The 25,230-nt window shown below is 43.8% G+C and overlaps 1 protein-coding gene across 1 annotated transcript; it reads left to right on the top strand.

The window, feature by feature from the left end:
* Nucleotides 1-1,563: 1,563 nt before the first annotated feature.
* On the top strand, nucleotides 1,564-25,205 carry adamtsl5 (ADAMTS like 5). The gene is made up of 15 exons (XM_015343241.2): nucleotides 1,564-1,774; nucleotides 2,216-2,293; nucleotides 2,902-4,886; nucleotides 10,819-10,891; nucleotides 14,412-14,569; nucleotides 15,126-15,186; nucleotides 16,446-16,551; nucleotides 16,865-16,992; nucleotides 18,630-18,753; nucleotides 20,633-20,716; nucleotides 21,721-21,884; nucleotides 22,450-22,651; nucleotides 23,109-23,213; nucleotides 23,711-23,782; nucleotides 24,014-25,205. Exons 3-15 carry the CDS (start codon nucleotides 4,867-4,869, stop codon nucleotides 24,346-24,348), a joined length of 1,632 nt encoding a protein of 543 aa, XP_015198727.1. The 5' UTR covers nucleotides 1,564-1,774; nucleotides 2,216-2,293; nucleotides 2,902-4,866; the 3' UTR covers nucleotides 24,349-25,205.
* Nucleotides 25,206-25,230: the final 25 nt, after the last annotated feature.

Raw genomic sequence — 25,230 nt, 5'->3', positions numbered from 1 at the left:
GTCACCGGGTGAGGCTGTGACTGGAGCGGACTAGCAGGCTCTCGACACAGAGAGCAACAACCTTCTCTCAGGAACAGCCAGGAGGTGAAAGTTGAAATTCCACTGTGTCCAAAGCATTCCTGCATGAGGCAGCATGACAGCCTGTGTCTTAGGTGGTCTTGGACATATCTCGGAAAGCCATAGGTGAACAGCAGGATGGGCAGGATGGGCAGCCTTTGTGAAAGAAAACAAGATGCTTATATTTTAAAATTTAAAACAAGAAGTGTTGTTTTTGTGTTCTATTTTATGTACATTCTTCCATGTTAAATATCAGTCCTACCTAGTTTGAAAAAGGTTGTCTGTCAACATGTGTTATGCATACTTTGCAGTTCACTACATAAAATCTGTTCCCGTTTTAAGCATTCAACACTCAGCACTGCTCCGAAGACTGAAAACACATAATAAAGTGCATAAAGTGCCCAGAGTCAAATCAAGTCCCATGTGCAAACAATTTCCTAGAAGCAGAGCTAAACCAATTAGAGGTCTTCCTTCTGGTATCAGGTGCTCGAGATGTAATTTACAGCAAGGTCATGTTGTGAAAATACATCACTTTAGTGCTGCGGTAGGTCCCTGCTAACTCCAGCTTTCAGGAAAACAGAACCCAGGCAGTGCAAGGTCCAAACTTCATCAACTTCCATGTGGGATCTGTTCTGACATGGGACTGAAAGTATAGTAGTACTGTACTCAGAATGAGCTAATGCTACATTGCAGTCTATATTGTCAAAACCGCTGTTTTGACATAAACCTGTTACTCATACTACCTTTATGAACCGCTTATCATTGCGTTTGATTGTTTAATTTCATGGACTGAGGTTAGTCATTTCACCCCACCCAGATATGTTCACTACTGCCACCTTAAACAGTTTCTTCTTTGATAACATGAAAATCTCTATTTTTACAGCCGCAGCATGTGATCCCAATCTGAAATTTATCTGTGTTCTAAAAACAAACAAATTGGTTAACTGTGGTTAACTACTATTAGTCTTATGAGTTCTCTAGAGATCCTGGATAAACTACAAGGTATGGCAATCCATGGACAAGGAGAAACATTGGAGACCACTGAGTCGATGATGTCACGGATGTCGGAAGGGACGAACCGTGGAATGGCAGAAGATCGAAAAGACCCTATGTGTAGCGGCGAGACGGGGGTAAGCCCGGGCTCAGCTGTTCAGAAAATGCCTTATAGAAACCTATGCCCTCAGGTAGCGGACGTGGATGACCTGGTGCTAGGCAGGGTCAAAAAAGGCTCAGCATTCTGTCACGGATGTCGGAAAGGACGAGCCGTGGAGAGGCAGGAGTGCAAAAAAGACCCTATGCTTAGCAGCGAGATGGAGGTTAAGCCAGGCTCAGCAGTGACGTTCGGATGTCCTGAGACCCGCCTAGCACCAGGTCGCCCCACGTTCGCTACCTGAGGGCATAGGTTTCTATACGGCATTTCCTGAACAGCTAAGCCCGGGCTAACCCCTGTCTCGCCGCTACGCATAGGGTCCTTTCGCTCTACTGCCTCTCCTGCCTGGCTAATCCTTTCCGACATCCATGACAAATGATCCATCCATTCTTTTTCTAACTTCTTCCAATTCAGGATCACAGGGGAGCTGGTGTCTATCCAGGCAAGCAATGGGCACAAGACGGGGTACATCCTGGATGAGACGCCAGTCCATCCCAGGACAGACAGACATACACATACTGTACACTCACGCCAAGGCCGGTTTTCCCAGAAGCCAATAACCTAATGGTATGTTTTTGGACTTTGGGTTTAAGGGAGGAAACTGGAACCCTTGGAGGAAACCCATGCAAACATGGTGACAACATCTCCACGCAGATAGCACCCCAGGCCCAGACCTGAACCCTAGTGCCCCGCACTGAGAGGCAGCAATGCGCCACCATGCCACTCAAAGTCAATTATAAAAGCCTATATATGTAGAATATATTGTTTTCTTTCTGGGGTCATAAGTGAAAGAAATGCCATTACACGGTCTAATTATACTATATCTTTTCTATATCAGTTCTAGTCCCAGACTTGACTAGGCTACGTTTACATTACAGTCTTTTGCTTAAAGAAGTGCTACCTGTTCTTAATCCTGAATCTGTCTTCCCTCCAATTCCTTCAGTATACTGCTGCAAATGCTCAGTAAGAGATAATGGCTTGTTTGTGTGTCAATGTTTACTCTTACAGCAGGGGAATTCTGGTTAAACCCTGAAATGCACAGGCGAATCAAAGGAGAGAGGAGGTCTGAGGCCAAAGTTCCACAAGGTGTGCTCTAATCCGGTGTCTGCATCCCTGTGATATCAAGAACAGAGAGCAGCTCTGCTCCCTCTACAACTGTAACCACACCTTAATCATAACAAATTACACATGAGTGATATAAATACAAGTTTACAGTGCTGGAGGACATTAAACTTTTTTTAGCACAGAAATATACTGCATGACCAACGCCTGGATTGAGCTCTCATCAAAGATGAGAAAATTGAAAACGAGAATCATAAACCATTACCATGCAAATAAGACACATCTCAGGACAAACATTTTCACAGATTTTGATGACATTTTCACATAATTTTGAAACATTTTCACTTACACACCCGAAGAAGGCTCCACAGCCGAAACGTTGTTTCCTTTTATCTCTTTTCAGCATGAAATAAACCTTTACTTGTTCCTTTGCAGCCTACACATGCTGACGCAGCTCCCTACTTGAACTACTTTTGATGTTGATCTTCTAAAGTGGTCTAAAGGGACAGTTGCTTCATTTACTTGCAGCTTTTGTTTTCTTCAAACGTCTCTGTATTACTTAGTGTTATTACCAAGATATGTTTTTATTCTCACAGTTTAGTCTAGCAGTGATCTATGTTTCTTATTTACAGGCTTGGTCACCTTTATGTCCACGAGACATGTGAGATCTTTCAAGGATAGGCTGATTCGATCTCCGAGAACTACCTACTGTTTTATCACCCTTCACATTGAATGTTCAATTATTTGAAACACGCAATCCAACTCCCCACTCCATTTGCTCTTGGCATTAAACTCCGCGTTATCGGGTTGGGGGGGTGGGTTTCGAAGTACGTCTCCTATGATTGGTTGAAATCTGAGAAGGGAACTTATTTGATTGGAAAGTCGAAGTATTGGAGGCGGGGCTCAGGTGTACACTTTTCTTCTGGAAAAGGGCCATGAACACATGAGCTGAGTCTCAGAATGGATTCAACTGGAGGTGCGCTTTCAAGGGGACTTAAGAGTACGAAGGACAACTCTCCAGTATTAATTACAGGCGCAAAGGAAATAAATGACAACAAGCGTTATAAAACTTCTTAAAAGTAAAACTAGTCTCAGTCTGCTTTTCATCTATCATTCGAATGATTGCTTCATTTTTACTTGAACTGCAGTACTCTCACTTGGAAACGAGAGGGATGGGCATGTAAAGTACGTGGACATCTTAATAGTCAATTTTTGTTAGGAAGAAAAAGCTCTGAAAACAGCCAACAGGCGGTGAGGATTGGGACAATGTGTACCGCATACCTGCACTGACAGAACTGCGTGATGGACCTCAGCGCCGCAAGACACAGCAAACTAAAGGTTTTCACTGTGCTGGAACTTGAAACGAGGTTGACACTGCAGGAACGGGTAGAGTCAACTGCAGGTGAAGAAACCACTGCTGGTTAACACGAGGAGCTCCGGTTTCAGTTATCGGTGCGCTCAGTTTGCAAGTCCTCTGCCCGCGGCGCCGAGAACTGACATATCTACAGGTAAAATGGAAAAACATTACGCTGTCATCCGTCTGGTCCCCGCCCAGGTCGACAGCAAAAGACCTGCTTAAATTGCTCGACAGAAAACATTATTGGAGCCAGCAGGTTAATTCTGAATTCACTTTTTGGACAGCGTACACTAGAAAAGTCTGTGAGTGAGCCACCCTCCAAAAAGGACACAACCCTAACGCATCTAATCATTAATCTTTCTCCCCTCTTCAAACGACGTCTGTCACATTCACTTGGGAAAAAAAAGCTCGACCTTATTTCACACCACACCTACTGTATAGTCGGAAGAATAACAAGTGTCGTACACTTGTTTTTGTGTTTCTTGTGTTTTTGTCGTGCAAATTGTTTTTAACAAGGTTACTATAAAACCGGGAAAGGAATACAGTGTTTTATTGAACTTCCACCACGAGTGTTTTTTTTTTCTCGTTTCCCAAAGGGCAGAGATCGGGAGCATGATGAAGTTCCAAAAGACAGTGTAGAAGTTTTTATAATCTCACACCTGGTACTGTTTTGTGAAGAAAGGGAAGAGGGTTAAGGAGAGATCTGTCTGGGCTCGTTCTCCGATACAGTGATGTGGCGTGCGACGAGGGAAGAAAAAAAGAAATACAGTATTTGAAGGAAAACGATTAAACAGTAATTATATCGCGAGGAGCGCTCTGAAGGCACGAAGCGCCCGGCGCAGTCTCTGAGAGAGAGCCCCTGGAAGAGCTCTCAAGCGCCAGGGCTTCTCTCCAATCTTCAAGAACACCGCAAAAACGCTGTTTCCACCTTAATTTGTTACGGCATTATTTAACATCTTCAAGAAGGGATGTCCTTGTTCAAACAAAAGATTCCCATACCTTGGGATTTACAATGGGGTGATCCTAAAACTTTCCTGAAGTAGAGGTGCGCTTAAAATCAAGCTGAAGTGCGCGCACACACTCTCTCAGAACTTCCATCCTTGAAAAACCGTTTATCAATATTCCCAGTCCTTTAATTTGTTCTGTTTGTAGTCGATATGGTATAAGCCCCAAGATACAACTCGTGAGATATAACTCGTGCATTGGGACTGTGCATTTTAACCTCTCGTCTCCAAGGAGTATGTCACCACTAGCGTGCAGGTAAGTTTGTTTTCGAAGCTGTAATTCTGGTTTATTGTTCTGAAAGAAGACAATGGAAGAGTTCATTTAGATAACCCCACCTCTCCGCTTTTTAAATTGTACAGACTAACATTATGCCTATATGCTCTGTTCATGTCTGTAAGCATTGTCTGATGCGTTGCGACCCTTCACAACAACAAAAAAACAGCTTTCTGACAGTGGATGGAGTCGGTAGGGATATCAAATGTCTTTGTTTCTAACTAGAGGTCAAATAGACTTCTGAGGAGATGTTCCAAATATTTACCCAGAAGTTAATGTCGTGCTAACTTGCATTATAATCTCTCTATATAATGTTTTTAAAAACTTACGTGAGATTGTGTTAAAAACAAGAGTCGATACTTTTTTCGTTTTTTTCTTTCTTTTCTTCCCCTCTTTCCGTTGAATAATTGACCACAAAAGCGCAAGAACGATTCTATGGACAAGCCAGTCCGGTTTTGGAAAATATAGCTGAATAAAGCTGAATTGGAATGTGACTGAAAGGAGTTTTTACTGCGAACTAGGACAATACAGGCAGAAATGTTTTATGATCATTCAGTCCAACAGTTCCATGGAGCTGAGACATTGCTTCAAAGAGAATTTAACGAATTCGCATAATGATATTGCTATTCATGGTAAATGTTATATGTGCACACAGTAGTAAATTTGATTAACGCTTTTTCTTCTGGAAGCTTTAAATCTATGCATAACATTAAATTAATAAGCAGTACAATCTCTCAAAAGCGAATAAAGCGATTAACTACTTTTAACACCATATTGTACTATTGTACTATATTGCTTTCAGGAAGAATATGTTGGTATTAACACAGATTCGGTTAAACGCTTGGGGTGAGCTTCCCAGAGTGCGGAGCAGCTTCAGAAGCGATAAGCCTTCCCGGGATGAGGACAAAACATTTTAAACCTCCCGCAGATTTTGGACGGGGGCAATGTGAGCTCTTCTATATCAGTTTTCTTAGTCAGTGGAACGACGATATCCGCATCATTCGCGTCTACATCTGAATATCTCTTTAAATATTTCCAAATGTGTTGTCTTTCCTTATCTATACACTGTCCCTGTGTTGTAATACTACGTGTTGTGAATGACTGCGTATTTGAAGTACACAGCTAGTAAACTTAGCGTGGCTCGAAAAAGAGGAACAGCGAGGAATTAAAGACGGGTTTTTGCTTTAAACATGGCCTGTTCATGGCATCGGAGTTGATTCTGTTCAATTCTATCATTTATGCCAAATATTACTATAAATTGTTAAAATAACCTAAGATGCCTGAAGCTTTGATGTTAGATTTTTGTCACTACAATGGTATATCCATTCATTCATCCTGAATGGTAGCTCTCCCAGCTCCCAGTATAAAATGTAAAAGGTATCCCTTAAAGCGGGGAGGGGGGATTAAAAACAACTCTTGGCACAGAGAATGTGTATGAGCACATTTGTGTGCCAGTTAAATACCCATGGGTAGGTCTGATGTGCTTACTTTGAGATGGAAAACCTATCAGCATTATAAAAGCCCCATTTAACTTGCTTCTCTATTCCTTGATGACTGCCTGCTTTTGTCATTTTGAAGGCTTTGCTGTATGACAGCTGGAATGTGTCAGTCAGATAGCAGGTGCAGCCGTAGAATAGTCAAGTGTGATTAATAGTGGGCACTGTGAATTATGATGGGCACTGCTTGGCCTACTGATTAGCACAGTTTCACAGTTTCCAGTTTCTCCCTGTTCTCCTAGGGCAAGGCAAGGCTGTGTTTTGCAGAAAACAGCTTGTTTTGAAGATGTACTGTATAATAATTATGGGACAGGGAATAAGGAAAGTACTTGAAGTACTGAAAGCAGAGCATATCAGAGCGTATCCCTGGAGGTCCATAGAGTTCTCTGTTTTTTTCTTTTATCCACACACTTAACAGATCTCATTACTGCGCTTAAACAATCAAATAAAACCATGTGTTTATAGTGATCAATGAGTTAAAGATATCTTTCAGCTTGCACGATTCTCTGTCCACAGTTGACCAGAGCTGACTATGGGTATCGCAGAGACGCAGTGATTAGTGTTTATATGCCTTTCAGTCTAGAGATCGGGGATGGTGGAATCTTGTGGTCTGAAATCCGTGGCTTATGACTTGCTAATGATGCCAGATTATCATAGCAGTATGTTACATACAGGGGCTGGAGAGCATTATTTCAAATTTAACCAAGCTCACCAATTTAACAATGACACTTAAATACACAGTAGAAAAGATCTGCTGTAAATGTATGCTCTGTTTAGTTAATTTCTTCAGTATCTGCACAAGCCTTGTAGAAACACTTAAATCTCTAGGTATTATATCTGGCTGCAAACATACCTGTCTTTCAGTAAAAGCAGTGTCCTATAGGGATATTTGTGTTTTCTAGTTGTTAAAGGATAACACAATAACCTCAATGGTATGATGGATTAATAGGATTTATTCTATGTCTAGACACAGAAAGTAATGGGGCAGATGAGTGGATAGAGTGCTTATTTAAAGCTACACAGCCAGGGAGTTCTTAATTAAAGCAGGTATTCAATGAAGGAACATTTGCTGCTTATAAAAACCTTGGAACCAAAGTATCCTGAACTAGCCTAAATTGCCACATGTGAATTCTTCTGAGACAGTCAGGCCAGTGACATCATTGTAATCCATTTCCTTTTCTACTAGTAATGTTGTTTAATGGTAATAATACCTTGCATATATATAGTTTGCATATATAGTGGAATTTCATTCCTAAGGATCACAAAGACCTTGACATGTAGGAGAGGACCCATTTCATCCTGGAGATGAAGAGAGAACCTGCATTACCATTTGAATTAACAGGGAACTTCAGGAAATCCACATTGCACAAACCCAGAGTACTATCCAGACGGGATAGTGGGGTTAACATCCCTGCTCCTGCAAAAAGTGCTTGTGGGATCCTCATTGACCATTTGAATTACAGCACCTCCTACAACATAGTGGCCTGGGTCACCACAGTGGGGCATTGGGTTGGAAATCCCAGGCTAACCGCTAAAAGGAAAGAACACATTCCCAAACGTCGCAGAAGTTCTGTCCAAAGAAAAAGCAATATAAAAATAGGATCATTTGGACACACATTATAAACCCTCCAAAATAAATTAATTATTTAGCAAAATGTCAATGTTTCAGCACAAAAGTCTGGACAATCACATTAACAAAATTCCAGACCAACATCATATGATCACCTCTTCATATCCTTCTCTTTACCTTCGTGCCTTGCTTTTTTATTTGAAATACAGACACAGTAAAAAGGAAAGCCCAGGCTAGCCAGTGAAAGTATATTTGTAGACTGTGATTTACAGGCATAGAGATTAGCAATTATCTGTGAACTACTTGTTGGTTCCCACTCTTCAGCTGTGGTTTCCACTGCCAGGTGACCTGTGCTGCAGTCTGCTATTTTCTCAGCCCTCTTTTATTAGTGGCACATGCTGAACTGTGTCCAGGGGCAGAGGTCACATTCTCACCTGCACGGTGTGTACTCCAGCTGAGGAGGAAACATCAGCGCTGAGATGACATCACACAGCTTTCATTTGAAATCATGACATACGGAGTATGGATCCATTTAACTAGCTAACAGTCTGCGCCAAAAAACTTGAAATATTGAAATGCTCAGGTCCTTTAGAGGAAAGGGAACTACAGTAGGTAAATGGTATGGTTTTTGCAAACTAGCAAGCAGAACATTGGAAATGATTTTTTTCCAGTACAGTTCTTCCGTACTGTTCTTTTTTTGATTAAAACAATTCTAACCCTGTTAGATTCCTTCTTAACTAATCTACCCCTGCAGAGAGTGAGGAGTAGCATATGTACATTTGGAGTCTTTATTAAGTTCTGGGAGCAGTGATTTTTTTTTTAGCTAGTCAGGTGTAGACAGTAAGGGATCAAGTAAAGGTTTATTCCTTGCTGAAAGGAAAAGAGACAGAACGTTTTGAGTGTCTTTTCAGCATGGAATAAACCTTTACTTGTTCCTTTGCAGCCTACGCATGCTGACACAGCTCCCCACTTGAAGGTGTAGACAGTTGTCCCTTCTGTAACCTGGTGACACATCCACAACTTATAGAAGCTGTGCTCTGTGTTTGAAGGTACTGCTGTATCCTGAGCTCAGAAAGCGTTGTGTTACCGTCTTAAATTTTACAGTCTGTTTCCAGTCAGTACCTGAAAGTGGGAGTAACATGTTTTGATGGTGTGATTAATGGCTACAGCTTTTAAACAAACATTTGAGCTTTCAGAGAACTTTTTTTTTCCCCCAGGCACAACTATAATAAAATTTTCAGAAACTGGATGATTTTTCTTTTCTTTGGGCACATATTTTGGCTCATATTGATTAAAAACATTTCCTTTCCTACGGCATTTCCAGCACAACACCCTGATGCTACTCGCTGGTTGTTCTATGCTGCAATTACCTTAATGAGTGTAATTTTGAGATGCTGCACGTTTAATGAGGGTCCCGGCAAAAATGACACAAATGAACGGTCCTTGTAATTAACAAGCGGCCATTCCTAGCTGTTTTTCTCAGAACAGCATGTTGCGCAGGGCAGAGGACTTGGCACGCAGGCTGGTCAAGGCCAAGTCTTTGTGTTCCTCCAGTTTCAGCAGGAGGGAGGAAAGGCTGGGGCTGATCTGAGAGGTGTGGGGGAAGATCTGTATCGTTTAATTGGACAGGGCAGCTGTCGACAGGGGTCAAAATCGAAAACAGTGTTCTGGATGGAGGCTCTTGAAAAGCCTCCTCCTAAAAAGATGAATAGGAGTAAATAGTCCTTTCATCAAGAAAATGAAAAACATTTTGCATTTGTTTTTTTGTAAAAGAACACAGGCTGCACTTTCTTTTTTTTTCTATAGAGAAACAAACCTGTATTAGTCATAAGCAGCCTGGAGAACCTCATGATAAGAGTGAGAAACCTGAACTTACTTTAATCCTTGGCCCACGAATGCTGAGGTTTGCTGTTAGGAAGCAGCAAGGGGGCTTCCAAAATTTCCAAGATTTCCGAGAAGCCGTTTTGAGGATGTCATGACTCATCTTCCTTTGCCGCACAGCCCTTGTCAGGTCTTCATGCTGTTTGTCAGTGCAACAATCCACAGAGCCCTAGTACTGCTTGATAATGTTTCCGATTAAGCGCTGTGACTTTGTAAGGGGAATTTTCAGCACAGCCAAAAGAGGACCAGGCCACCAGGTCAAAAAGAGGACCTACATTCCTATATCAAACCTGCTTCTTGTTCTTTTCTGGGACAGTATACAAATTATTGTATCGGAGTGTTCTTGTTCCAATTCCAAAGATCATGATAATAGGATTTGTCGACTGCTGAGGTGCAGCTAAGGCACCTCTGAGCCTATCGGGGTTATGTCCTTTTTCTTTTCATACCTGTTGGTTTTCAGTAAGTGTTGTTTTTTCATGCTGCAGTGCTGCCACTTGACTGGGACACCTGTGGAATTGGGCACATGAGGGGTGATGAGGGGTGAAGAGTTAAGATGGCACCCCTGTCATATTGCCCAAGCATCTCTTCAAGATGGGTCTTTTTGGAAAGCTGCTGGCCGATTCAGCTTGAAGCTTTTCTCCTGAAGCCTGATGCAGCAGCTTGTCTTTGGGGTGCTGGGAGCTTGGTGAACCCCAGCAGTTCTCTCTCTGGGGGTGGGAGTTAATGATTCTCAGTGCATGAAGGGGAATGTCTGACCTTGGTTCCTCTCTGCAGGAGTTTGGCTGTCACGGCAGGTCTAGCCAGGCTATTTGCTGTTATTAATGACTGCTCTGCGACCTGAGGCTGGGGCTTTTGTGCTAAGTGGGCTTTAAGTATCTGCCCCGCTCTCTCTTGCCCTGATTAAATCTCAGAGGGGTGTGTGTATAATTGAATATCCGTGTTTGTTTTCTCTTCTGTGTGTTTCCAGGAGGCTGTCTCAATGCGTGGCTCTGACCTTCCTCACTCTCCTGGGCTCCTCGATGTGTTGGTCCTCCCAGCCCGTAAGGCACTCTTGTTCATTTACACAACCTTTGCACCTCTTTAGCCGCCGTTTCAAAGTCCTTGACGCCTGCTGGGTTCAGGCTGTGGAGACAAAAGTTAGGTTTTGTTTCTTTTGTTTTGCTCCGATGATTTGCTCCCTCATGCTAAAACGAGCACTCCCATAGCACCATGCAATAACCCGGTTCTCTGTCCTCTCCATTTTGTGATGAACATCAGCCTTCCGATTAAGTGTTGATGTCGGCACAAGAGCAGACTTCAGAAAACTGTTTTATTTCTGTTCATTTTGATTCTTAGTGTTTCATATACGTTTTGCATATGACCAGGGTCTCCATCTAGACTGGGGTGAACCTTTATATTGTATGTTTGCATGGCACTGAACCCCAAATTCTCCAAATTGCAAGTGGGGTAGCCGTAGGCAGAAAAGTGTTCCAGGCTGTACATCAGTGCTTCTCAGTCCTTCTCCTGAAGAACCCCTTCGTGTTTTGTGTTCCATCTGAGCCTTTAATCCTTGAAGGTGATTGATATGTACAGCAGTTCACTAGGATCTTTTGTTTCTGCTCTTACCAAATCAGATGAGATTGGCAAGTACTATCAACACAGAATTCTGAATTGTTCACCTGCCTTCTTTCAGGTATGCGGTATCCAAGAAATCCAGAGTGTGTGATAAAGTCATTCCCACTATGTCTGGTCATTATAAATTGTTCACTAATGAAGAGCTATGTAGATTGAAACAAGGCAACATGCAAAATTCAAAATTGTGTCTGTTTCACCTTCTTCAGATTCCTCTTTGTGTCTCACTCCAAGCGAGTCTTAATCTTAATCCCCAGATATTTTTTTTTATTTCCTAATGTGGAAATTTTACTGGAGGCAAAGGGAAAGCAAATTATTAAGAAAATAGTAAGGTTCTCTCTGCTAATTTTTCACTTATTTCTGCCTTTGTTTATAACCAGAGTGTAATGGCAGCAACGGGTTTAAAAGGTCTAATCAAGCAAGAAGTACATTCAAAGGCACAAAATAGCCTGTTGAGAGTCTCAGCTCTAGATAGCAGTATGAACAGGATTGTTTCTCATCTGTATAGTGTAGGGAGAGCTGTGGAGGTTTACCCAGGTGTGCTGCGCTTATGCTATTGGACCACGAATGTCTGTCAATCTTCGATTTTCCCACGTAGGATAACAGTCGTGAAACTCAGACAAAACTCAGACAAAACATCGTGCAGTAGCTGCCGTGACAGCTTTCACGGTTAGACTACAGCGGCCTGTAAAGGGGGAGGAAGTGGAGGGAGGGATTGCTTGCGTGCTGTACTGTGTGGTAAAGGCAGCTTGTTTTTCAGCACCTCAAGGGCCCTTAATGGCACCTGATAGGATTTATCTCTTCATCTGTCCTTCTCCTGCCGGTACCCGTGGCCTCCTTTCTTTCTCCTTTTACTGCCATCTTTCATCGCTCCATCTAGGGCTGCTGAAGGGTCAGGGAGGTGGTGTTGGGGGGGGGTCGTGAGGCTGTTTTGAGAAAAGGAAGACCCCCCTGCCCACGCCACCCAGAGAGAGAGGCAGAATTGCAAAGACAAAGAGGCCATCTTTTTTATTAACTCGGCTTTAACTCCAAATTCCTTTCCCCACAAATAGCTCGCTAGAGACGTCAAAGGCACACAGACACTGCCTCTCAAGTTACCTTTGCCGCTTAGGGCACAGGTTTAAAAACTGCTAAAAACAGCAACAGAAAAATGATGTGAGGTTAATGCCTCATTCGTGCCTCTATCATTGCTTAAAGGCCTCCAGGCAACCCCTGGCCTTTGCTATCATCCTGGCTCAATGTCATTTGTTTGTGCCTTCGCTTCCTGAAATAAAGGAAATAAACGCTTCTGGTTTTTATAATGCGGTGGCCTTCTACAAGATGCAAATGTTCTCCATCCTGATCCAGATCTTTTTTTCCAGCATCTTAGCAGTGTGTGTGAACCCCGAACCCCAAAGGCTTTCCCTCTGCGGCCCTCCTTTCATCACTGTTTTCTAAGAATAGCCAGAGGGAGCCCAGGGTTTCAAAGGTGAAAGGCCGGTACATTAATTCCCAGCATCGACAAGCCCCCTTTCCAACTGCTACCAACACTAATTTGAGTTTCCCTGTTGGCGGTAATGAGGGCAGTTCCAGGTCAGTCTGCATTGCGAAATGATAGACTCTAATCATAAAGCATTACTGCTCCAGTATGGTGCACTCATGTATCATTCACCCTTCATGACCTGAGCCCAGCGTGGTCAGGCACTCAGTAATAATAAGTCATATACAACAGTGGGCTGATGGCGGTGAAAAGCCAGCAACGGCAGTGCTGTTTTTAAAGAGGAATAATGACATTTTCTTATTGGCCATGAGTTTTTTTTATCTTTCCCGAGGTCTAATTTATGCAAACCGGTAAGAAATATAATCGAACGCACCACTTCTTACAGTGCTACATTACAAATACTCACAATGGAGGTTTCGCTGCCAGTGGAGGATGCAAAGGGTTAAACCTTTTGAGTTAAACATGCACACAGCTCCCCTGTATGGAGCTGTGCCAGTGAAATCCACCTTTAGGGAAAATTATTGGAATGTGTTTAAAACGGCTTTTGCACTGTTGAGTTGTTTGAGGTTGTTCAGCAATGTTTACAGTTAACAATTCGTACTGAGTGCTTGAAATAGATCTTATGATGGAACTGCTATACATTTATTGTGATTTCACACCAAGAGCTTTCAAATTACATAGCTGCCAAGGATGGATTCACTGAGACAGGAGAGAGGAGGGAGTGCCCCACTCCTCATATCCGTTCTACATTCCCAGAACACTTCCACCTCTAAGGGGAAGACCAGCTATTTATGACCAATAGCTGAGGCAAACAATGACGCTGCTCTACCCGTATTCCCAGAATAAGACTAGGGGATTAACAACAAAAGGCAGCTGTACTGTTGTAAGGCAGAATAATGTGCCCTCAGCTATGAAACATTGCATTTATTTCACCTATGCGGATGGCTTGTAGTTCTGTCCCAGGGGGTAGTAATGTTGTTTGGGCTGATGAATGCTGTGGGGATAAATGATTGAACAGTTATTGCAAGCATCTTGACACCCTGTGAGAAATTATCTTGGGGGATAGACAGTGAGCTGAAATCAGATAAAGGGGAAGAATTTACTAGGTCAGTAAAAACAATGCTTCCAAGAATGACTGAGAATGAGCTGCTGGTAGAAGCTGTGAAGCCCATAGATTGCTTTTTTTCCACACATTTCATGGCATTTGTCTTTGAAGGCAGCCTGTTCTCTTCTTTGTGGTGGGTCTGTTCTACGTTTTCTGTTCCTCCTCTGCACTTTCCCATTTCCTCATTGCCTCTCTCGTTCTCTTCCTCTGCCACTATTGCACTGTCTCTCTTGCACTCCTCTTCTGTTTTTCATGTTTCCGTCTCTGCACATATCTTTCAGGGAATTTTCCTCCTCTCTCTCTCTTTCTTCCTTTCAGTCTCACTCCTCCTCGCTCATTTTCCCTCTCTGCCTCCCTGCCTCAGGTGCTCCTGGGCTCAGCCGGGGACGAAACTGTGCCTCCTGGCCGTGTCCGTCGCCAGCTGCGATTTGGGAACGAGTGGAGCTCTTGGAGCGGCTGGTCAGCCTGCTCGCGCACCTGTGGGGGAGGGGCCTCTGTCCGAACCCGCACCTGCATCACCAGGTTAGGACCGGGCAAGATGCAAGCATGGCAGAGCCTGGCTTCACATGTACTGTTGTACTGTACTTGGGGGTAGAAACACTGACATCTTCACTACCCTTTAAAACTGCAGCAGGTGTTATACCTGAAAAAGAAGATATTCATTTTTATAAGTTTTCTTTTTGGAAAAAGCCATATTCATGCACATTTTTATTGAAATATTAATAGTCTGTTGCCAGACTATTTATTATCGCAGATGACAAAACAGGAATGAGTGGAGCTTAGTGGAGCTTAAGTACAAAATTTGAGTACAAACCACAATGATTTAGTAATAAAGCCCTCCTGTGGATTTAACCTCTTCTGTGGATTTAACCTCTTCTTGCTTCTTTCCTCTTACATAGGCTCTAAACACTTCTGATGATAAAGTGGGAAGCAGTATTCCAATCATTAAAACCACACCTCCTTCCTTGGCAATAAGGAAATGCCTGACAAATAGTGGGGCTCCTACATCTGCACTTTGCAAAAAATCACAAACAATGGACACAGGCTTTGCTGAAATGTTTGGGGCATTCTGTTGCAGGAACCCACTTGGGGGGCCGTGTCCTGGAGAGCCCAGGCAGTACAAACTCTGTAACTCCAAGGTGAGGATCTCCACACAGCCCTATGCAAAGCTCCTCAGCTCTCATGTTCTGAGAACTGGGCCAACTTCCTGATTCTTTGCTCGTGTGTAGCAGCTGGATATTGACGGTACAGGTTTGCATATGCAGATTTGAACTTTGATAATATTGCAGAGCAGTTGAGATTATGATGTCATCAGACATCTTTCCAGCACTTAAGACGTCCAAGTACCTGCCACAAAAGAAGCAATTGTGCTGAGCCATTTCTCTGAGCACAGTAATCATGGAGCGTGTGCATTTATTTTTGATTGATATATTCTGTTGCACCAATGCGCAGGCTGAGATTTACTCAGTTATCACTCTGAGTGATTTAAAGAGGTCACTTTTGGGTTTTTACTATGTGATCGGATTTTCCATTGCAGTGCTGTTCAGACAAAACTGCTGCTTTTGATGACCTGAGGGTATGGAGAAGCAAAACATAACATAATTCATCTTTATGTACATGGCAGTCCTAGTAATATGTGTTTAACATTGGGAATTAGAAGGTGTTTACACTATATCACAACCATTTCCTGCTTGCCTCTCCACACAGGGAACTATGTACTAAGTGTATGAGCAAATATTAGGAAGCACCAGCTACACCGTACCTAATGTTAGGTATGTTAGGTTGTATACAGACAGCCTATTCTGAGACATTGATATAACTTGTGGTCATAGAGTAAGAGTAGACAATAACTTGCCCCTCCATTCTGGCATCAAAATTGACTCATGTTTTCACCCTTCTGTTGAATTCAAAAACTGTTTTGGAAGAATCTGGTAATCTAGAGAAATTTCAGCAACTGCAACAGGTCATGAGCACCAAGTAATCATCGGACTGTAAGAAAGGTTCCAAACAAGATGGGGTCACCTGGGCCATTTTACATGCTGGTTGCTGGTAGCTGGTAGCTAATTTATTTTTCGTGTTTTTTGAATGAAGCTGAGTTATCAAATCTAACAACATTACTAGGTAGCTATTCCAGAACCCTTATGGTCCCACATCTAGACCCTGTTATTCTTTTTAATCTCCAGTTCTGTGTGTGAGGAAGCTGCAGATATAGCCAAAGGTGCAGGGAGTGTGCATGAATGAGTCAGCACAGGGTGTGTTGATCAAGGCGGCAGTGCTTAATAGAGGCATACTTCAGAGATGACCAAGTACGGGGAGCAGGTTGCTGCAAGCTCTCTGCTCTGCTGTCTTCCTCTCTAATGGTCAGAGTATGTGACTGTAGTTCATTTTTCACATGCAGGAGTGCTTGCCGGGGTCAGTGGAGTTTCGGGAACTCCAGTGTGCGGCATTCAATGACCGACCCCTAATGGGCAGAGCTACATACAGGTGGACAACTTTCCATGGAGGTGAGAGAGCCCAGGCCTTTCCTGCAGCAGTCCTTCAGCATTGCTGGTTGTGGCATTACCGTTGCCTCTTTCCAAGCTGAGGTATCTCAAATAGCAGTTCCCTGCTTGCATCATTTTGTGCATACCTCTAAGTTTTGAATGTGCCTGATCTCATGTAGGTCTGTCTTTCTCTTGCACATCTGTTTGTGTGTCATCCTGTGTATTTGCTAGTTTTCCCATCTGTAATCATGGCCAGCCCAGTCTCAAGTACCTTACTAGACATAGCTGTTTCTCCTGTTTGTCCCCCATATCTCTCCTGGTTTTGTCTCTCCAGGTTCCAACCGCTGTGAGCTGAGCTGCCTGGCAGTAGGGCACAATTTCTACTATAACTTTGGGCGTGTTCTGGATGGCACACCTTGCCACACAGAGCCAAAGGGAGTCTGCGTCAACGGGCAGTGTTTGGTGAGTTATACAGATGGAACTAACCAACATACATATCAGCCTTTACAGAAATGCATTTAGAATATGCAGACTGCTAAACCTCAAAGTGATCTGGACTGAATGTTTTGGCTTCCGTTTTCTGCACTTCTCCCAGGTGGCGTTAGTCTAAGATGCAGTGATTCTATGGTCTTACAAAGGTTACCAAATCTTTAATTTCTGCATTCTCCAAGAGCCCCAGCCAAAGAGTTGTAACTAGCTATCAGGTGTATATCTGATCATTAGTGAAGGGACACTTTCTCCCTTGGCTGCCTTTGAAAGGAAGATGCTGGAGGTCTAGAGAGCAGTTACGTGTTGGCTGTGCTTTTTGTGCGAGGAGCACAATTGGTTCTTAGCCAATAGGAAAAAGAACAGGCTGTGTTCATGTCAAGGTATAATTTATGGACTGTAAGGTCTGCAGTGCTCCTGACCTGGGCAGGCACTGAGGGCTATTACAAGAGTGTGACTGCTCCAGAGAAGAGGCAGACGGAGATTATAGCTGAATGGGAGGCACTGATTATGTTTGATTGAACCCAGACCTGCTCTCTGACCCCAGTCCCCACTATCGGTCTAGGATACCTGCTCTAGCAGTCTGCTTTTTTCAGGGTACCTTTGCTCACAGACCCAGCCTTGTGGGTTTTTTTTAACTCTTGTGAAACCATGCCCTTAAGCGCTTGACTTGGTAAGTATATACTGATTCATATCACATCGTTTCAGATCCTGTACCAATGCATAGATAGAATCAGCGCAGGACGAGGGAGGAAGTGTATTTAACTATATGTTTCTCGAAATTCTGTGGAACGCTTGAACAGTCTTCCTTCAAATATTTTTCATGTCAGTGTGGTACAGTAGCTCTTCTGATCCTGAAGCACAGTTGCTCCACTAAAGATTGCAGTCAGTGGGTGGTGGTAGGCACTGGCGTCTTTTGCTCCATTTCTCAGAAGAGCGCTTACACCACAGGAACAGGAAGCTCAAAATGTTAAGGCTCCCCACATTTTCTTTCAGGGAATATGCAGCCCCCGTGCTGTGGAACAACATTACCGCCACCTCTGGCCTCCCCCTTTCCCTCTCCTCCTTCACCCTCGCTTTCCCGTGGTCCAGGGAGAGCCTCTTATCACCTATCTAATCTTTCTCCGTCCCTCCCCTCCTGCCTTTGTTTTCCCTGTGGTATTCCTGTGTAAATATCTGCAGGGTCAGGGCAGTTTCGGTCCATGACGTGGAGGGCGGATACAGTCTGCTGGCACCACCCAGCAGGAGAATGACATGTGTGTGAGATGGGGATGGCGTGAAGGCCCCTCTTCTCTATGCGGCGCTTGTCGCCCCAGGAGATCCCAGTCTCAGCCCTAGCTGAGATAAGGCCGGGGCGTGCGACTGAACGGTATTTTTCAGAAATAATGAGGGGGCTGATATTGTGCAATATGACCGCTTTTCTGTAGAAGGAAACTGTGTCAAAATGAAAAATGCTCTGCATCCACATGACTTGGGCACACCTAACCACGTTGATAAAAGACATTCTTTCATGTTAGCTTAAGAAAATGAAGGCAAAGGGAGAGGTGACTGACTTGTGTACTGGAAGATTGTCATTTCTATTTTTTGATTATTACCTTTTCTCTTGGTCACAGGAGCCTGGCTGTGACCTGATCTTGGGCTCAGCACAGAAGGAAGATGCCTGTATGGTGTGTGGTGGGCACAACACCACGTGCTTGCATCATCACAATGTGTACCAGAGCCACAGCCAGGCTGCCGGTGAGTGCCTGCACTGATCTAAGCAAAACCGTTCAAAAACGGTACATTCACTCATTAATAGAGCTACCACGTATCTGTCCATCACTTTCCATCCATAAAGTCCATCTACTTTCTACAATCACTTAGTCCCTCGGAGAGTTATAGTAAACTGGAGCCAAACCCAGCAATGGGTGTGAGGCAGGATGTGTCTCAAACAGGATGCCAGTCCTTTGCAGGGCACCCAAACAATCCAAACAATTAAGCCATGCCAACAACCCTCTATAATGTCTCTTTGTACTGTGTGAGGAAACTGGAGCACCTGGAAAAAGACCCACATAGAAATAGAAAGATTCCACTCCAGGCAGCTCAGTCTGGATTTAAACCTAGAGCCAGCTTACCTTGTGAGGGCAATCAACATGATTCAATAATGCTTTTTTGTCATTTAAATTTGTTGTGATTGATATTTCTAGGGCATCGTGGTGGAAAAGTTTCTCAGTGGTTAACCATTCTTGTAACCTGAGTGGTATAAAATTCATCAGACCAGGCCTGTGGTCGAGTAGGCCTCATACTGTATCAAGTCAACATAGTCAACATGGTTCCAGTTCATATCCTGGGAGACAAATATAGACTGAATCTTGGGAGAAGGAAATGATCAAGAGACCAAGTCAAGGAGTTACAAGATCACATCCAAGTCTTGGCAGGGTTAAGACCAAGTCCTGCTGTTCTATGTCTGAAAAGAGTAATCTGACATGAGTCCTACTCACCTACTATACAGTACAACCAATGGTACAGTAGTCCAGTTACACCAAAGATTTCAGTAAAGTGGATTTTAAATGCTCATAAGGAAAAGAGGGACAGTGTTCAGCTGAATCAAGTAAGAAGGCACCTACTGACAGCATCAAAGTTGAGGTGCAGCTGATCCCTAACCCCTAGTCTTTATAAAAAAGTGAGTCACACATACAGCCCGGACACCTCCAGCACTTCACTCGGCAACATGTTTTCTTGTAAAACAGCAGTCCTTTTATGCCAGTCCTTGTGTAGGCAGAGTGAAAATACTTGGCATAATTCAAGTGAGCAGAAAACAGGCGATAATGCTTGCTTTGTTTATAGAGTCTAAAACGTGTTTCAGTTCTCCCACTCCCATTTACCGAATAAAATAAAACATATTTGAAGTGGCTGGTACAAAGCTGTGCAGTTAGGTCCACAGCCAGCAGGGCAGGGCCTCTGCATCTCCACACTGTGCAGCTCTGCTGCAAAAAAGCCAAGACTGCAGATGGGCTCAAGGACTGATGCTGGAGAATATAGAAAGCCTTTTTTCACAGCACAAGCTTCAAGGCAACCCAGGTCCTCTTTGACCCTGAACTGAATGAAGAGCTTAGAAAATGGATGGATGATTCTTAGTGATTTTTGAAGCACTTCCGTACCTCCGATGTTTGCCGTTCAATTTTACACCACAGAAGTCTCACCAGCCAGAAAACAAGGAGTAAATTTAACCTGGGAGCTGAAAACTTTGAAAATTATCCTGGCTTTGTGCAAAATTCATAATACTTTCATTTTCAAGAGTAAGTGCCATGCAAAGAGCAAATAAAAGCAGGTCAACAAAGGCAAGTGTATATTCTGCCTAGATCGATATACTGTATATATAACCTTTCTCAGTTACTTATTAAGAGTGAGTAGGTCCATATAAATGATGGGATAAATGAATATTATATACCATGACCCTCACCAGGAAAAGCGGAGTGAAAATGGATGGATAGATGAATATTATACAGCTCTGATCATTTCACAATGCCACAGTTGAGAGCGATATAAAGAGATTTCTGCATTATATACAATAATCAAGTGAATGCGTGTACTGGTATGTGTGCCCATCGACCCAAGCCTCTCCATCTCCTCTCAGGTCCTTTTGGATACAATGAAGTTACTATGATTCCTGCAGGAGCCACACACATCCGTGTGACTGACAACAGCAAGAACTACTTGGGTAAGAACCAACGCTCTCGCAGACCTGATAAATGTTCTCCACATTTCTTGTTCTTCAAACGAGGTATGGAAAAGAACCAGGTTTTGGACTCCCTTCACATCGTTTCCAATGGGGCTCAGCAGTCAATTGATCCAACCAATCTTGCTGGGACAATAAATTCTCTCCCATAATGGACAAATAGCTGGAGAAGGAGACCCTCCAGCAGAACTAGGAAAACGCTATTCCCCAGCTGTTGCCTCTTCCTGCTAAATCCCCATGGTCCTGCTGTGTTATGGGTGTTTGTCTCTATAAACACACCGCCCTGCATATTTTCCACTCTGTGCTGGGGACAAAAATAATGTGAGTTCAAATGGAAAAGACAATTAAACCAGCGATAACAAGGGTGGAGGAATAAGTTGGGGGACTGAAACATTATTTTAGATAAAATAGCTTCGAACCAGGTCATTATGCTATAAAAAGACATCAATAGATTTTAATAATGTGGTGTTGAAGAGTAGGCCTCAATAGAGCCTTGTATCATCTGGCATGCATTTTATCAGCACAATCATCATAAATTAGTTTGCTATTCCTAGCCAGGGTACACTGGGGAACCTGGAGCAGAGAAATGTGCCAATAATTGGCTGCCTCTGCCTGCCATTACAAACACTGGGAACAAGATACCTTAAGAGTCTGTTCTCTTTCACAGTAAGTGCCCGGCTGCGATCACAGGCATCTTCTAGTGGACACAGCCTGCTAGGCCAGTAAAAGAATAGGTATAGAACTTTAGTGCTAAATTCAAGTATCTGTTTTTCTAGTTAAGAAACATTGATCCTGAAATGTTTATGCCTTCCCATGAAGGTTTTGTAATTAAAGCGCCATACACAATGAATGTGATTCCTCTAGTGCACAGACAGGCAGTGCTCACAGCACTTGCAATGCATGATTTCCCTGGCAGCAGTGCTGAAGAAACAGCACCGCTCCTGGCTGAGCCAGACTGGTCAGTAGCTTCTTGTCGCATCCCTCAGCTCTGCAGAACGGCCGCTCCCAGTTCATAATCAACGGAAACTGGAAGATCAATGTACCGGGGGAGTACAGCGTGGCAGGGACCAAGCTGGTGTACAAGCGCTCTGCAGACCTGTGGGAGAGCTTCGAGGCCCCAGGGCCCACACAGGAGGACCTGCACATTATGGTCAGTTGGTGATTAGTGGGATTAATTCACGTGTGTGTACCTGTGGTGGGTGGGGGGATGGGGGGGCAGCTCCCTTTCAGTTTTTTTTTGCTTTGCAGCTTTTCCAGGATTTGGACAGGGCTCAGAAACCTCATACTTATACAGAAACGTGCATTAGCCACCTTGGGGAGAATATTCCTAATGTGTTCTTTTAGCAAAATTATTGTAATCAATTTCAAAAGTACTTGTATCCAGCTGTTATCAGGAAGTCACTTAATTCTGGTAAAGTTTGTACAACCAGTGGCCTAAACCCAGAAGCATTGGAGAGCAGGGCAGGACTGTGCCCTGCCAGGACTTTGCAGCGGACGCGCATGATCATGCACAGTTAAGCAAGTCAGCATGTCTTTACAAAGTGGAAGGATACCAGTGCACCTGTGTGAACATGATCAAAACATGCAAGTGCTACACGCCTGGCTCCTTGACTGAGAACTGATCCTAGGACAACAAAGACATAATTCCAACTTTGTCCTTTAACATAATATTGTATTTGATATGGATGACTTTATATACTTCTGTTCTTCTGTAGGTTCTGTTCACTGACAGGAATTCTGGGATAGAGTACGAGTACTGGCTGCCCCCTGACCAGTATGCTCTGTATCACGGAGGGAGGAGTCAGCTGCGCCAGCCACATCATGCTGCCAGCTTTACGCCTTGGCAACCACCAATCACAACAACCACCACCCCAACAACCACCACCACCACCACCACCACCAGACCTCCTCACTTCGGTAAATGATCTCTGTGGGATGAGCTTCCTCTTCAAGCTTATAATACAAGTTTCCCAAGACTAAAGTCCAGGGGCATGCAACCACATTGTTCCCAGTAACATCAGCCTATCAAACTACTTTCTGGAATTTAACTTGGGCATTTTCAGGATTAAACAGCCTAACAATGGTTAGACACCTGAATTAAATGCTAATTTCTTAGGTGTGTATCAGAGTATTTATAAGACTGCATCTCATGCTACTCTCCATCTCATGCTACTCTGATGGCCTTTTTAAAAGCTTTGATCTAAAAAAAAATCACTTATGTCACTGCAGTGATCTCTGCTCTGCTTCCCTACGTGACTGAGATAAGGAAGAGGGGTGGAGTATTAGGGACGCATAAAGCTCTGGGAACAATTAATACTTCTGTTATTCTTAGATGCCTGAACAGCAGACAGGTCTGACCGGTTGTCCTTCTCAGTCCCCTTAGGAACCAGGCCAGTGGGACACCCATCAAATCAACCCCAGGCCCGGCTGGAGAGAGATGAGAACCAAAGCAACCTGCTGCCCCGGCCTCCTCGTGCCAGTGAGAACTGCTACAGCTCTCGGGCTGCCTGGTTTTATTTATTTAACATGTTTCACAGAGCCGATTTGAAATCGTTTTGACAAGCCAGTAACACAGCCGTGACAAAATGCCATCCTTACACACAGTGGACTCTGATCAGTCACCCCCCCCCGCCCAGCCCCCATGGATCATACAGGACTGAATGTAAATACTTTCACAGACAGCTGATGTCCAAACAATTACAAGCTCCTAAAGGATCCTGTGATTCTCTGAGAGAACGTGAAATATTATATTATTGGTTGCAGGTAAATGGATAAGTCACTCAGCCCCATTTTTATAGCTGACAACCTGGCACATTTCAAAAGAGGAACTGGATAAGGTTCTTAGATCATTTATTGGAACTGTAACAAATGGCCTCCTCTTCTTTTGTGACTTCTTACGAAATCTGAATGCTACCTGACCACTTTCTTCAGCCTGTCGTTCTTAATCTTGTTGTCCTTGCTGTCCACTTGCTGCAGGGCACTGTGGCAAGTGCAGGAGGGTCCGGGGCAGAGGAGAACGCCAAAGACAGTACTGCCAGAAGGACTTTGGTGAGTCTCCAGCACTGGACCTGTCAATGAGCTGTGTTGGCTGAGTGGAGCTTCATGGGGCTTATAGGTTTGAGGGACAGCCCTACCTCTAGATCTTCAGGCCTGAGTGCCATACAGGGAGAGGGTGTGTAAGCAAGGAAAAGCTGGTTGACAGATTAGCCTGAGTGCCCTATCGTGCAGTCTACCACCTCTCCAGTCATTGTGCGCCTGTCTGCCTCTCTGTCCTGACAGTGTTCCGTGCGAAGGTCATGGGGAAGCAGTATCGAGGCCAGGAGACACGCTATGACGTGCAAATCATCCACACCTACCGCAACCGTTTCCGCCTGGAACATCGGGAGTTCCTGTGGGTGCCTGATGTCTGTGACTGCCCCCTGCTGGAGGAGGGCCGCCAGTATGTGCTGATGGCCCGGCGCCATGTCAACTTCGAGCGGACGCTCAATCGCATCCTGCTGGAGCCCGACAGTTACGCTCATGTCTACCATCCCCGTGAGGACAGGCTACTGCGGCCCCTGGAGCAGCAGTGTAGTAACCGGCGCTCCAGACTGCCCGCCGAGCTGAAGAGCTAGACTCCGCAGACATGCAGTCCAGGCAGATCGGCCTCCACATCCTGTCTGCACACACACTCCAGGGGTGCTGTACACACGACATTCTGATTGCAACAAACTTGGGAGACTATATGGCGTGTTCGTGCAGAAACAGTGGCAAGACTGAAAGGGCTCGGAGGACAGGGGGCCCCAAGATCATCAGAAAGCTTGTTGGGCATGTTGGAACATAGACATGTGCAATGTAGAAATGGGAATAGAGAACACAGCTGGCAACATGTGAAGCCAATATAATTCAGAGAACACAAAGACCCTAGGACAAGCAAACAGAAATGAATGGTCTCCAGAAGGAAAGAGACACCCTGTTTGCTAAGTTCATTGCTAACACCTTCAAGGAGAACTCTTTCTGGAAACAACAGCCATTTCACAATTTCAGATACCAAAGATGGGATGTTCAAGCTGCACACAGTATTATTTCACTTTGGGCAACAGTCCAAAAGCGAACGTGCTGAAATGTACTATTGCACAGAAAGCCTACATTTCTAGCCGTGATTTTCTACGTAGAAACGTAAACAACCTACAACACACCTCATGCTGTAGATCCTCACAGTATTTCATGTACCGATCTAGACACCAGCACATCAATTTGTGTGTTTTCAATGCAGTTGTTTTTAGCGCAAAAATATTGTCTGTCTTACCAGGGTTGCTTTCTGCTTCCCTATCATAACCCTATAGGTTTAAGTACAGAGCAATGCATAGTGCTGACCATATTTATGAAACCACAGAATATAATGAAATCACTTTATAAAGTTTATAATGTTTTGAGTCACATGCATTTATATTTGTGCATTGTTTTTAAAATACTTTTTTAACCCAACAAAGTGTATTTTATTATAATTATTACTG

This window comes from Lepisosteus oculatus, chromosome 5 (genome assembly GCF_040954835.1).
Source record: "Lepisosteus oculatus isolate fLepOcu1 chromosome 5, fLepOcu1.hap2, whole genome shotgun sequence".
Classification (NCBI taxonomy): domain Eukaryota; kingdom Metazoa; phylum Chordata; class Actinopteri; order Semionotiformes; family Lepisosteidae; genus Lepisosteus; species Lepisosteus oculatus.
Note: the sequence above shows the minus strand (reverse complement) of the source record. Positions and strands in the feature narration are given on the sequence as shown.